Source organism: Hemiscyllium ocellatum, chromosome 30 (assembly GCF_020745735.1).
Source record: "Hemiscyllium ocellatum isolate sHemOce1 chromosome 30, sHemOce1.pat.X.cur, whole genome shotgun sequence".
Taxonomy (NCBI): Eukaryota; Metazoa; Chordata; class Chondrichthyes; order Orectolobiformes; family Hemiscylliidae; genus Hemiscyllium; species Hemiscyllium ocellatum.
Genome location: NC_083430.1, coordinates 29,749,361 through 29,764,527, shown reverse-complemented (window position 1 = coordinate 29,764,527; position 15,167 = coordinate 29,749,361). Strand labels below are relative to the sequence as shown.

The 15,167-nt window shown below is 39.7% G+C and overlaps 1 protein-coding gene across 1 annotated transcript in view; it reads right to left on the bottom strand.

Moving 5' to 3' along the window:
• Nucleotides 1-3,883: 3,883 nt before the first annotated feature.
• Nucleotides 3,884-15,167, bottom strand: part of ncmap (non-compact myelin associated protein) — an 81,134-nt gene continuing 69,850 nt past the window's right edge. The window contains exons 3-4 of the mRNA XM_060847570.1: nucleotides 7,911-7,995; nucleotides 3,884-4,350 (exon numbers count right to left, since the gene is read on the bottom strand). Coding sequence (XP_060703553.1) covers nucleotides 4,212-4,350; nucleotides 7,911-7,995 — 224 coding nt within the window. The 3' untranslated portion in view covers nucleotides 3,884-4,211. The remainder of the gene's footprint in view (nucleotides 4,351-7,910; nucleotides 7,996-15,167) is intronic.

Sequence of the window (15,167 nt, the reverse complement as noted above, 5' to 3'; positions counted from 1 at the left end):
TTTACAAACAAGTGAACATTCAGCGTGAATTTATAATCAAAACCTATTTCACTTAATTTCAAATACATCCTTATCATTAAAGGTTATAATAAAACATAGTGCACAACCCCACGTCAATAGACAAACTAAATCTTGCGTTGTTAAATTCTGATTCTGTTTGGCTTTGAACCAAATGAAATCAAGGTTTTCTTCAGTTACAAAAACAGAAATTGCTGGAAAAGTTCAGCAGGTCTGGCAGGGCCTATGGAGGAAAATCAGAGTTAATATTTCAGGTCTGAGGAAGAGTCAGTCGACCCAAAATGTTAAGGGATCCACAGATGCTGTCAGACCTACTGGTCTTCCCAAGCAATTTCTATTTTAGTTCTCGATTTCCAGCATTCACAGTTCTTTCACTTCTTCTTCAGTTAGCTGCACTCCTTTTTGGATCAAAAATAATTGATTTGCTTGGATAGTTTTATGGCTTTATGACCACAAGAATTGGCATGGCTGTCTTACCGAGAGCCAGTTGCCTCACCCTAAGGATGAATTCTCTGCAGACTCAGTATGTTGGCCTCAAGTGAATAGGTTGGTCCAATTCCATTAGCAACCATTTTATTCATCCATGCAAAGGGAGATCTGATGCACACAGGAGCCTAAATGTATGTTAACGTGCTGTATTTGATGACAAATTTACTGTGGATATTTTGCTAAGTAAAACCTGGTGGCAGAGTGGGAGGGGCCCTTCAAGTAAGTGCTCAAACCATTTTTATGCTGAGAGAAGGGGGATTGGCTTTGCAGGATTCCAAGAAATATGCTCAGAGTTAACCCTATTACCATCACTGCAACACCCATCCCCATCCCAGGACTTGGCTTTCTCCAAATTGGGTCAGACTTCAGTGACATTGACTGATTCTAGAGCCACCTGCTGTATCAAGGTTGTACTTTAGGACATGCAGCTTGCTGAAAAATGTTGATTAGATCCACCTTTGACATGGATGGTCCACAGTCACAATGTTCAGGCAGTCAGCCAACCTGCTCCACCATCTGGAAATGACGTAAATCTTTTCATCTCAATTGAAATCATTCACATGGGATGGTGTTTGAATGGATTTTGTGTAATGACCTTTGAGAAGGCCAATGAGGCAAGTGATTTGCACACACAGCACCCAAAAAGAGCACATAAAGACAAGAGACCCAGTTCACTCATGTTGGTACAAAAAACAGAAAATGCTGGAGAAACTCAATAGGTCCGGCAATATCTGTGGAGAAACAGAATTAACATTGACTACAGTGACCCTTCTTCAGAACTGAACTTTAGGATTCTGAGTCCTGAAGAAGGGTCATTGGATTCAAAACATTAACTCTGTTTCTCTCTTCAAAGATGCTGCCAGAACTGCTGAGTTTCTCCAGCAATTTTTGCTTTCCTTTCAAATTTTCAGCATCTGCAATTTTTGTTTTACATCCCTCAGTTTGGTGTTGCTGTTGAAAATCATTGCTCAGCACATCAGAAGAATGCTCATTGTCTTCATTGGATCTTTCATCAAGACAAGAACTTAGTTAATGTCTTGTTAGAAAGACAACACCTCCAAATATGTATCCCTCTCTGTGCAGCACAAACGTTTCAGCTTGGATTATGAACCAGGACTTGAACATATAGCAACAATTTAAATGCAAGTTGCCACTTAACCATGCAGCCAAATGCATGAAAGCAATATCTTAAGGATATATTTTGCAACTAAAATTTAGTTTTCAAGTCTCAAAATAGGCAATAATGTGGAATGAGCATAATGAATACAGTTCACAATAGAATGTGTATTTTCATGTATTCATATTAACACTGCACTATGGTGTAAATAATATCAATTAAACTGTGAATACAGATTTTACATTTTTTGTTAAAAATCACATAACACCAGGTTATAGTCCAACAGGTTTAATTGGAAGTTGGACTATAACCTGGTGTTGTGTATTTTTAACTTTGTACACCCCAGTCCAACAGCAGCATCTCCAAATCATGACTACATTTATTGTACACAGGAAATTGCATGACAGGAAGGCATCCACATCTTAAATTCAGCAAAAATCTGTTGTGCAATAGTAAAAGCAGTTTCACTTTGTGACTGATCCTCTAATGTGTCACTTTGAATGTAAACAATGAACATTCTCTTCATAATTTCATGTACAATTCTCTTGCTTTTAAAAAGGTCAGACTTGATATAATAAAACATTGCAACACTTTTAGAATAAGTTGGGCATTTAAGTATTTAAATTTACAGATTTGCCCTATATTTTTGAAATTGTCTTTCCTCAAAACAATAATTTGCTGACAGGATTTTACCAGTATTGTATTCAGCCCAAATAAACCCTGGGATCTTGCTGTTTTTGCACGATTTATTTTCCTTGATGGCTCTCCACATATTTAGTGATCTACTTACAGCGATTAGGGGTCAGTAAAACTGTATAAGTCAATTATATTGGTCTACTAGTAGCAGATTGCTCTAATTCTAATATATGCGTTTACACAAAGCAATTTTAAAAATCTATTTAATAGAGATTAGTCTGCTCAAGTATCAACTACACTATTGTATAGTAACTGCACTAATTTGACTTGGCTGTGACATCTGTCAGTATTGCTCATTGCCAAAATACGTGGCCGTACAGTACTCTGAGAAACATCTCGTGACAAGAGTGACCAAAAGAAATTACAAAGTAATTAGTGACAGTATAATTGCAGAAGTAAAATGTATCCAATAACCTCAACACTGGAAAATTGAAACTTGAAAGCAAACAATGTCAGTGATTCCATGGCTTATGGATACAGTAATGCCTTTTAAATTAAACAACGTGGGTTTGTCAAACCTGGAGAGATAAATAGTCTTAACTCAAATTTCCTTCATTACATTCTTTTTTACAGAACATTTCTTGAATGGCAGGGACACAAATGGGAGAGCGTTAGGGACTCCCACACTCTCACTTTAAATCAATCTCTCAAAAGACAAGACAGCAAACTTGTTCTGGGTAACTACAGGTCCATTAACAAGAAATTAAACAATACAATTTATTCTAACCAACATGTTGAAAGAGTATTCATAAATAACTTAAAAAGCAACATGGATTTAAAACATCCTGCCCAACATCTTCACTACTTTGAGGGCATTACCGATAAAATAGCTGTTAGCTTACCCTTGATAGTGTATCAGAATTTTCAGAAGGCTTTTGAAAAAATCTCCACATAAACAAGGTTATTAAATGGAAAGTTGCACAAATGCAGGTAGAACATAGAACTAGATAGGACTGTGTCTTATAAATAGGATACCAAAATCATGAAAGCTGTCATGAGAGAATGAAATCTTTCATGATTCAGTGTTGTTACAAATATACTGAAGTAATCCAAGTAGCAAAGCTAACTACAATATTGTCAAAAATTGCTGCCAAAGGAAAATAAGAGAAGCAATAAAAAGGCATATTTCAAAAATATTTACATTAGTTACGTATCTGGATAGAGAGACAGTAAAGTATATTTAACACTGATAAATGTAAAGTATTGCACATAGTCAAATAACAGATCACAGTTACATACAATTGGCACTAAGTTAACACATAGAAACTAGAATGAAACTTGCAGTGTACAGATAAAGTCACATGAAGTCATTAAAAAATGAAAATAAAGTTAGAAACATCAAATACTTCAGAAGAGATGTGTCCACTATTACTCTTGGATTCTTTTATCAGTTTCTCTATTATAACAATTCCATTCATCTAGAACTTTTCAATCAAAGTGGTAAATATTTAAGATAATTTACCAAGCAAGTTAATAAAGACAAAATCTTTTCAAAATAGAGTTGGATGTTATGAGAGTTAGAAAACACAAGTGTTGGACATTTTATGTTCTTGATTTTCTCATGTCTATATTCTAAGCCAGAGAAAGAGAGAAATTAATTATTTCCACATCAGTCAACAAATGTAGCGATTTCGTGAGAAGCTATGATCCCAACCATTGCTCAGGGAATTACAATTGTTGATGTAACTGCTTTCTCTTCAAAATTCTGCAGTCTGGTAAAATAAAGTGCAGCCCAGAAAGTTTGTGAATTCAGAGATAATGGGTCTTTTGAAGAATGGATATGGATGGTAATTTTAGTAACATATTTTTATTTCACTTCTGTGACCCAAATTATCTAGATTCAGTCTGTAATAGCTTGCTTCTCTGTCCCATTACATTGGGATTGCAGTCATTATTTCCTTTCCAATGGAATATTCAACGAACTAGAAACCTGTGACATTTGCCAGCTGTTGTCAAGACCAGTCTGTGGAAGTGGGTTTGAAAGTTGCTTTGATGATTTTGGCGCCAGATCTCTTTTCAGTCGGCTTTGTCTACAGGATAACATCAATTGTTAGTGCGGGGACATTAGTATATTATTTATATTCAAGTTATATATTATTTTATGTCCAACAGCATGTAAACAACAAAAAAAGGGATGATTATAGACAATTTGGACATTTCTAGATTCTGACAAATACAATGTTAACCATCTGACATCATAAAATATCAATCACAATGCACGAGGCAACCATTGCATTACTTTGACGAAAGTGTTTTGTTCCTGCTTCCTGCTCACCCACTTTTTCCTGACTTTGTATCATTTTAAAACAATTTGTCTTTCTGTCAGCAAAGTTTATATCCTCTTCCATTCAGTTTCCATCCCATTACCTATTCCCTCCCATGAGAATGTGCCTTCACCCTGCTTTACATTAGTCTGGAGCGACAATTTAGAAGTTTACACATTATAAAAGGAGCATTATGCTCTTTCTTCTCAAAATGCAGGTGGAGTTCCAGATGAATTGGAACGATTACATTGCCATACTGGTGAAGGTTATTCCCATTGTCTGGTATGCAAAAGCAGATAAATTTAGTTTGAAGTTTTTGTTTTGTTGACACTTACATCTCACTATTTGTTATTTTATGTGCTGCCTTCTTGACTTGAAACCTGGTTGTTGTGCATGCTTTTGGAGCTGGGATTCCATATTGGGTGGAGTGTAGACTGCAAGAACACCCCTATCATATCAATCATTCTTTCACACACGATATTTGTACCACAACTGAACCCAATATCCAGGTCAAGTCTACAACTTCGGGAGCAAAGCAAACGTAGGCCTGGATCCAAGGATAATAATGGGCCGAAGCAGGGAAAATCATTTGTCGGCATTTGTAACAATGATTTTTATATATAACCTTAGTGGGGTTTTTTTTCTGAATTGGAAAACATTTATGTGGAAAAGATCATGCTATTCGGATGAGAGAATAAATTCTTCCTATTTCAAATGCTGGGTATTAACATCAAAATGCTCGCATCAGAGAAATCTCAGTCTTAACATTAGGAAACCAGAGGAATACAATTGCACCAGATGGCCACATCTCCCATGGCATTTCCGCCAACTCCAATTAGACACTCTCCACCCCTCTCTGCCTTCTGTAAGGACTGTTCCCTCCATTACTTTTTGGTTCACACCACACTCCCCACCAATCCCCCTAAACACCCTGCAACTGTAAAAGATGTGAAACCTGCCTGTACACCACCTCCCTCACCTCCATCCAGGTTCACCTGCCTCTCCTCCAACCTAGTTTACTGTACCAGATGCTCCCAATGTGGTCTTCTCTACATCGGGGAGACCAAATGTAAACTCAGGGCATGTTTCACTGAGCTGCAGGGGTTGGCCTGACCTCCCAGTCACCGCCCATTTCAATTGTCTTTCCCATTCCCTCTCCAACATGACCATCCTTGGCTTCCCCCATTGCCACAGTGAATCAGACTGCAAATTGGAGGAGCAACACTTCATCCTCCGCCTGGGTAGCCTACAGCATGAAGGACTCAGCATTGAGCTCTCCAATTTCAAATAACCTCCCTTCCCATCCCCCAACTCCCTTCCCAGCCCCTCCTCCTCCTCCCTCTCATTCTACTTACTGACCCTTCCTTCTAACCACCAACCAGATTTATTCCTCCCATTGACTAACCAGGCAGTACCCTCGACCTGTGTTCACCTATCACTACCTCACCACTCTGCTCCTCACCCCACCCAAAACCCTCCCCACTACCCCTTTATCTGCAGCTCCCCTCAACCCCATGTCCTGAAGAAGGGTTATACCCGAAACATTGACTCCTCCCTCTCCTGATGCTGCCTGCCTTGCTTTGTTCTTCCAGTCTCCTGGCTTGTATACTTTGGATTCCAGCATCCCCAATTTTTTTGTCTTTAACATCTCCCATGCAAGCCATCCACTAACTTCGTGGTAAACTTGTGTATTATGTCTATTCAGTAGAGGTTGAACCAAGTTTCTTCAAGCTTATCTCATGTATGACCATTCTACTCAAGCAGAGGAGAAGACTTGGATCTCTTCATTCTGCTTAGATTTCAATTTATTTCCTAGAACAATGGCTAACCTATTGCATTAGCGAAAATACTTTTGGCTGTATATTATTTTGTGTTGTACACACTGGCCCGAAAGCAGAATGGAAATGGTCAATACAGCTTGAAAAAAAATGGGATTTATGGATTTGATTGGTTCAATTTGCAGAATTTGCCTTCAAAAAATGGGCTGGATTCTCTGAGGAGTAGCATAAAACAGGGATTAGAGCTACTGCAATCCTTCTTTTATATAGAAGGAGGGAGCTCTGCCTTTCTGAGAGGAGATTCCCACCAGGGCTCCATGACAAATGTGAAGCTGTACTTTCACTCTGACATGCACTTTCTAGCACAGAACTGTCAGAGGAGGGCAAACCATTCCTCTTTTCACAGCAGTCAGCTGCCTTATTCAGACAGCCACTTCGACAGTGTGTGTGGGAAGTCAGGGTAGGCAGGAGAAATCGGATTTAGCGAAGCAACGCCTGGGTGCAGAGTGGGGGAAAGTGGATTGGAGAAGTGGGGAGCTTCTCTAATCTTGGACAGAATGGGCAGGGGAAGGGATCAGGTGCAGAGCTGGGGAAGGGGGTAATGTGTCCAACAGCTGGGGGGAAAATGGGGTTCAGCTGAATACTTATTCAGGAGTCAGACTGCGTATTTAAGTCTAACTCTTCCTGAGTAACTATTTACTTAATTTCACTTGAACTCTCTGAATTCTTTCATTTAAATGGACATTTTTGGAGGGTTCTAGATGTAAAGGAATTACCCAAAAGAAAATTCAATTTCTTGGGCAATAGCTTCGGAATCTGCTTTTAAGCATGGTCCCCGACATCGTGCCACCTTGGTTTTTATGGGTTTTTTTATTTGTTTTTTTCTACTTGTGTAAAGGTTATTTTAAAAGCTAATGATTATTTAAATTTATAAGAGAAGGGAAAGGTACATTACATACCTGAACTTTAGAAAAAGTCTTCTCTTGCACATAAGTTGGTTTAATGGACCTAACTATTTTATACTTGTGAATAGATTGTCCTTTTATTCTTCTTCGAGCCACGCACCATCCTAACTTGCAGCCCTGTCACTATTTCTTGACTGTTGCTTGGTCAAAGTCCTGAAACTCCACCTCTAACAGCATTATGGTGTTCTTGCATACCAAGGTTTGCAGTGATTCAAGGTGGAAGCTCACTATCACCATCTCCAGGACAGTTAGGGATGTGTAATAAATGCTGGCTTGTCATGTCCACATCTCATGAATTAGAGTCTTAGAGTCATAAAGATGTACAGCGTGGAAACAACCGTTTTGGTCCAACTTGTCCATGCTGATCAGATATCCCAAGTTAATCTAGTCTCATTTGCCAGCACCTGGCCCATAATCCCTCCAAACCCCTCCTATTCATATACCATTCAGATGCCTTTTAAATTTTGCAATTGTACTAGCCTCCACCATTTCCTCTGGCAACTCATTCCATACACGCACCACCCTCGGCATGAAAAATTAATTTTAAAAATCTGTAAACGATTTTTCACAACTACTTTATTACCTGTTATAGTGCTTTAAAGTGAGCAGTACCAGGGTAAGTATGATTATTACTCCAATTACAATGACAGCTACAATTGCACCAGAGCCTGGAACACAAAAGGAGAATTCAGTTAATGTGCAGCTCACATTCCCACTGACATCGCTCTTTACAGAAGAGGGGGTGTGGGAAAGCTAATGTTGCTTGAGTGAAGTTCCCTTGCCTTATATACATTGAATTGTTAATACAATACATTGTTTATAATGGAAGCTTTTGATTTGTGGACAATTGCAAAGATTAACTTAGTTTGATGATGAAAATATGATGATTCTAATATTTATCTATAATATTCAAAAAATGTACATGTTCATCTTATCATAAATCAACACTGGCCTGGATTTTACTTGCACTCACTTGGCCAGAGTTCAGGGCAAGGGGAGTAAACAGATCAGATGCCTAGACCACCATCATACCATCCGTTCCCAAACTCACCTCATAATACATTGCGTGAGTGAACAATGAAATTGGCAGCAAAATATCTAAGTAATTGGAAGATCAACAATATACTGTCCATATAATAATATATGGGCACTTAGGTTGGATTGGCCAGGCCATTTTGTGTGACCGACATGATCAAAGACAGGAATGGGATGGGGAGCACCTCATTCAGGGCAGTGCCCTGTGCATATTGGAGGGACATTCTTCCCACAGCTGTCATCCCATCCTTCTGCACTGCCTATCCAGAGCGTGGTCCCTCCACCCACTTCTCGCCCTTCCCATGTCTGAAGCTTGCACCCCTGGCTGAAACCCTGAGACCTAACTACTCAGGGTAGCCATGCCCTTTCTTGGGCAACATAGACCACTGAGCTCTGGTGATGCCGAGACTGATGGAACTGTTTGGTAACCAGACTGGGAGATCCTCCCAAGTGAGGGTAGGACGGGTGAAACTGATGAAGGGCTTTTGCCCGAAAAGTCGAATTTCCTGTTCCTTGGATGCTGCCTGACCTGCTGTGCTTTAACCAGCAACACATTTTCAGCAGGTGAAAGGTGGCCAATTTGACAACTTGCAGTATATTATACCTGTAACTTTCAAGAAAGGTGTAGGAGTCCAACCAATTTTTCTTGGGGTGGGTATGCAATATGCCAATCCCCTTTAGATTCAGCCCATTATCAGGATTTTTGCTCTTCACTTTCAGAATCCTAAAAGCCCATAAACATTTTATACCAGGCCAGACTTGCAAAGTGAATCTGTGGTAACCGGTTTGAGAGCACCAGGAGAACATGACTTCTGTCCACACGAATAATAACCACGTCATGCAGATGTTCTACTTTTTTTGGTATTCCACTGACAAGCAGATTGGTAACCAAAGGGAATTGATTTAAAGGTAAAAGAACCAGAGACAAGATGAGAGAGTGTCATTAACACAGCATGTTAATTTGGTCCAAACTGAGCGTGTGACAGAAGCAGCTTCAATGGAAACTTCCAAAACTAAATTTTGGATATCTCCAAGACATTTGAGAAAAGGGCAAATTTGCTTACAATTTCACATAGCCAGCACAAGCACAATTAGTTGAATAATTCCCTTTCTGTAAGATTGCAATTATATGATTTTGCTCATTTTCTATTCGCTAATATAAAAGGTACATATGGCCACAGCTCATTCATATCTGAATTTTCACTTTTCAATTTAATGTCTCTCTCTCTCTCTATATATATCTTAATTATTTGTGACATCAGCAGGTCACAAGATGAGAAAAGAAACAAAAAGCCTGAAATACTTTGCATCATCCTCTGTGGATGGTGAAATAGAGGTAACATTTATTAACCATAAATACTGACTGTGTCCTTTCTCCACAAATGCTGCTAAGTAGCTCCAGCATTTTCTGTTTTTATTTCAGATTTTTGCAGTAATTTGCCCTTGTTCATGCCAAGAGAAGTTGTCAAGCAGGCCTGATAGCAAGCTTGCGGATTGGCCTGCTCACTCCTGCAATATTATTACAAAGCTCTGCATCACAGGTCCTTTGCTTCCACTCAACATTCTGTCACATTAAGCACATTCCATGTTTAGTCTTTGTTTTGATTTTGTAATAAACAGAGACGTGGGAGTATGAAATAAAATCCATCAACTAACCAGTAAGTTGTCAATCAGAGTTAATGGAACACAAATGAGACAAAAAAAATTAAGCGTTTACAATTCAGGCATCAAAAGGCGAAAATTTTTTGAAGATAAAATTGGCAAAGCCATAGGGCCAGATTTTCATAGAGTCAGACCGACTCCAGTAACATTTTAATAAGTAAAAAAAACTTACATGGAAAAGAACAATCTGTAATGACATTGCATTAAGGACAATTTCATCAGCACTCTCTGTACTTTTTGAATTTTTAAGATTAAACAGGCCGTGGAGGCACCTTCATGCTGAAGCACTGTCCGAGGTTTTTTGAAGCTGGAAGATCTCTGATTGGTCTTCCATCTTAGAGATCCCATTTATCACCCTTAATTTGGTGACAAAACCTGGCTCCAAGCTAATCCAAGGGATGTCAAGGTCAAAATTCTTATGTGTCTTTTTAACCTTCATAGCAGCAGTTGCATTCTGAAATAGTTCAGGATTCCTGCCTCCAAAATGAGACTTAAGTCAAAGCTGGGCTTCCTAGCCTTAATCAGGGGTTGTAGAAGAGAGGCTAAAATTACCCTCAGCACCCTTGAATTGGAGGGCTGATGGGAGAAAATCTGTGGGTGGAATCGGCCCAGCCCCTGAACCACATGAGCAGGATGGGCCATCTGGGAAAACAGTGCAAGATCAGCAGACATTAGGTTCTCAAAATTGACAGCAAAAATTACAACTCTTTAACCAAGTTTTGAATGATGATTTTACTAGTGAGTGGCAAAAAGTCTATTGGCATCTATTTGTATGCATTACTATGCTTTTATTACCTAATTTCACCTCATTTACATGCAGTTTCCCATTTCCCTACCTGGTAGATGGGAACTAGACAGTGACAGACCCTGACATGAAAGTTTAAGTGGGTACCTAATGACTCCAGGTTTCCATTTGCTTCACTGGGCCTCCACCTTGGACAACAGTTACCAACATCTCAAGGTTCACTCTATGGCCAGCAACTGCCCACACCCCTCTGTAATCAGACATTAGCTTTAACCACATACTAGCCACTCTGCCCCTTCTTGGCACATATGTGTATATAGTCTTGCACTCAGTATTATACTTTGGGACATAACAGCACCCATCATTGTATTGCTGCTGCCAGGACATTTTGCACATTGGACCAGGCACCCACCTCATGGATTGAACCAGAGTACACCTCAATGGTCTTTGGGTACTCAATCACTTTGCAACTATTTGGACGTTCCCAGCCTCTCATCCTTGCTTTTCCTTTTTGTGTTTTACTTCCTCAGCCAGAGTGCAAAGATACACGGTAGTTCTGTCTTGCATTGCTGATTAGTGCAGACTCTATTCAAGGCTGCTTGTTATGAGGGTTAACAAGGGGTGGACGTGTTGCAATTTCACATCTGTACTAGTTGCTAGCAGCATGCACTACAACACACTGCAAATGTGTCAACCTAATAGCCATGTCTCAAGGTTTATGAGGAGCAGTCCTCAGTCAGGCCAAGACACCCTCAGGGTTGTCAAGGCCAGAATTAGTAGGGAAACTAACATTTACAAGTGACTTAGGTTTAGTTAAAAATCAGACAAGTATAATCTAATACATTATTCTGAGTAACAGCAGCCACTTAGTACTGTAATATGATGTGATTTTGCTTAGCTTCAATTGACAAGGAAATGCAGCATGGGATTGCAAGTGGAGTGAAAACAATACACTAATGGTTTAGAGTTACAGCTGCAAGGTGAAGGGGCCCAGGTTTAGCTTATCTGCAGCCTATATCCGGACTTCCAAAGGTTGATTCAGGCAGCGTTGGTATCCTCCTCCCGGCTTGTTCACCCTTATCTAGAAATCACAGCCACAGCTGTGCGGCTTTACTAGTGCTGATTTAATTTGATTTACACGTGAGGCAATTCTAGGTCATCAAACCTAATCTTTGTGTTGCAGTTAAACTTTGCAAATTTTTAAATTGTATGATCCTTCAGATTTTCATCAGAAGACTATGTATTCAGTAATGTTCACATAATTCTATAACAATTTTGTTTAGCATTTTGTAATCCCTGTGTTAGTTTTTATAGTTTTGTAGGTTTAAGAAATATTTTATACTATATATTTTGCCTTTTAGAAAACAAGGGTAGTATTAACACTTTCCAAGCATTCAAACACAACAGCGACCAAATGACTCACTGTTCAGATTTTCCTTAAAGTTGTAAGCATCTGATTTAATGGGTATCATGAACTAAATGAGATGAGCTCAAATATATCTATCATTGGGACCTGACTGCATCTCCTCCCGACACTTAACAGAGGGATATAGAACATTTCAGACTATGCTGTTTGTTAAAAAGTCAAAAGGAGACAACAAATGGACCATAGTGAAGAGGATAAGCATTTGGATAATTGATAACTAAGGACCAAATCAGGAGATAATGGGAAGTGACATCTGTAAATTTCCATCACCCTTACAAGTCAATTAGAAATTGATCATGTCTCCCTGAAAGCAATTAGCAGTTAGCCTCACCTACTCTAGACCAGTCAGAATGGAATGATGTACTTGGTCATACTATAGGTGGTGGTTTGGAAAAAATGATAGATAACAGCTTTCAGTGATGAGCATGACCAAGAAGTTTGGTAAGTGAAGTTACCCTGCTGTCCAATCAAAAGTGGAAGCAGGAGATCCTTAAAATGTTGGGGTATATCCAGGACTGAATGACAACTAAATAGAACTACAACGTAAGAGCCCTAATATATCAAAAAATGAAAGCCTACTTTCATAGGCATCATTTATAAGCTAAGTAAGATTTCCTGAGTTACTCTTTCATCTGCCTCCTGTTACCTTATTGGATAAAATCTTAAATAAACACATTCATATTGGATTTGAATTTAAATTGTGACCCATAGATCTTACAAAGAGGTCTGGTCAATCACCTGTCAGGGCTCTCCATCCACGTCAATCGGTGGTTGGGTGTTGGGGATTGAGGGAGGTTGGATCATGGTTAGTGTTAGCGTCAACTCAATGAAAGTCAAGGGGTTCACATCAGCGGCCACTGCTGTCACAGGAAATTTGGTAAAAATCAATTTTCGGGATTGGAGGCAGCATACAGGGATTCATAGGGGACAATAATTGAGAGGAAGGAATGTGCATAGTACATTTGAAAACCTGGGTTACAGCAGGAGGGTGGGGGGTCAAAGATCACCTTGGCATTGATGGGAGAGAACAATGCTGCCTGATGTTTGGCATTACCAAGCTGTAGGTTACACTGGGCTTTGTGGAAAGAGTAACACATTATGACAGGGTTCTGGGATAGGATGAGTTTAAGTACAGGCAACCTGTGTTCCCATATATATTTATAAATGTACACTTGATATGTGCAATGAAACCGTGCTGTACATGTATCCACGGAAAAGTCTGTTTTTGGTTCCCCTCCTACTAAATGCATGCTGAAGGGTAACTCCTACCAGGCAGCACTTGATCTAGTACACAGGTGAGCTTTAAAATAACACTACTGTCAGGAATTCCTGAAAGCCCTGACAGTGATGAGTATTTCTATCTCTAGTGAGAGGGAGGATAGGACAAACCAGGGGCCACAGAAGCATGGTGCAGAGATAATCAGATGAGTATCTGAGAATAGAATGAGAAATCCCACTAGAACTCATGAAGAAAAGCCCTCATGAAACTTGCTGAAGTTGACGCTTGGCTGATTTCAGCCAGGACTTTCCGTTCCTGATCCAGTCAGCTTTGCTAGAAACAGAATGATTGAACAGCACATGTATGTACAGGAGCATGGGTATAACACACCAGCGCAGGATATCAGTGCAACACTCATTTTCTAAGTTCACCCATAAAAATTGAGCATTTATTGAAGCAAAACCATACAACAACACAATACCATGAGAAAGAAGGGGGCAAACAGGAGAAAGAAAAAGAAAAGAAGAAATCTGATTATTGCACTCTCCAACTAGTTTATGGTGAGGGGGAGGAACATTTTGTTTTTTGGAATTATTGAGGTCTGTTTTTGCTTCTGGTTTTCATGTCCTCTTACAGTTCTCTTCCATCCAACTGACAAGACTTATTGTCAAATCAAAAAGGTGCACTTTATTCCTTTGTAGGATTTAATTGCTTGGAATTCAGTGACAAATACTGATGAATGGCAAGTTAAAAACAAGCCCTATTCATGAAGGAGGTAGTTGGAAGAAATTGGCACTTAAACATATTCCACTGCATCTATTGTTTCCTTTAGATACTTTTTAAAGCATTCTCTCAACCTCCCCCATGCTGGTTCAAAGTTTCTCTCATATTCTACTCAAGATGGCTGGATGCAGGTACTGACTCATGTTGGGGTACAGATTAGATTAGATTACCTACAGTGTGGAAACAGGCCCTTCGGCCCAACAAGTCTACACCGACCCTCCGAAGCGCAACCCACCCATACCCCTACACCTAACACTACGGGCAATTTAGCATGGCCAATTCACCTGACCTGCACATCTTTGGACTGTGGGAGGAAACCGGAGCACCCGGAGGAAACCCACGCAGACACGGGGAGAATGTGCAAACTCCACACAGTCGCCTGAAGCGGGAATTGAACCCGCGTCTCTGGCGCTGTGAGGCAGCAGTGCTAACCACGGTGCCACTGTGCCACCCACCGTGCCAAGTCATGCTGGGTTGTAACTCTGTGGTTGCCATTGGCCCTCCAACATTTTGGTCAAGCAAGCAGCTTCACAGGTTAACCTAGATAAATGAGTGCTGGCAGACTATTTGACTGAATATACATCTCAGCAGAAAATGTATTTGTAGCAATGAACTGAAATACTTCCTCATTGGCAAAATGGGTGATTTAATGGTGGTGGCCGATATTAAAAACCAAAAGGAAAGTCCTGGTGATTTGGTGCTGGGAAAGCCATTTGGTTGTGTATGATAGCACTTATGGATATTAAAAAAGAAATATTCCTTTCTCTTCTTTTCTGATGGGTGTTCAAGTTATCTGCACATTAAAAATAAAATATTAGCCTTGAAGTGGCTGCAGTATCAAAATATGACAATGATACCCAAGCTAAAACTTATTGAAAATAAATTGTATTGACTTATCTTCTATTTCCTTGAGTTTAGAAGATAAAGGGGCAAGTTATGGGGAAGCGATAGCATAGTGACATCATTACCG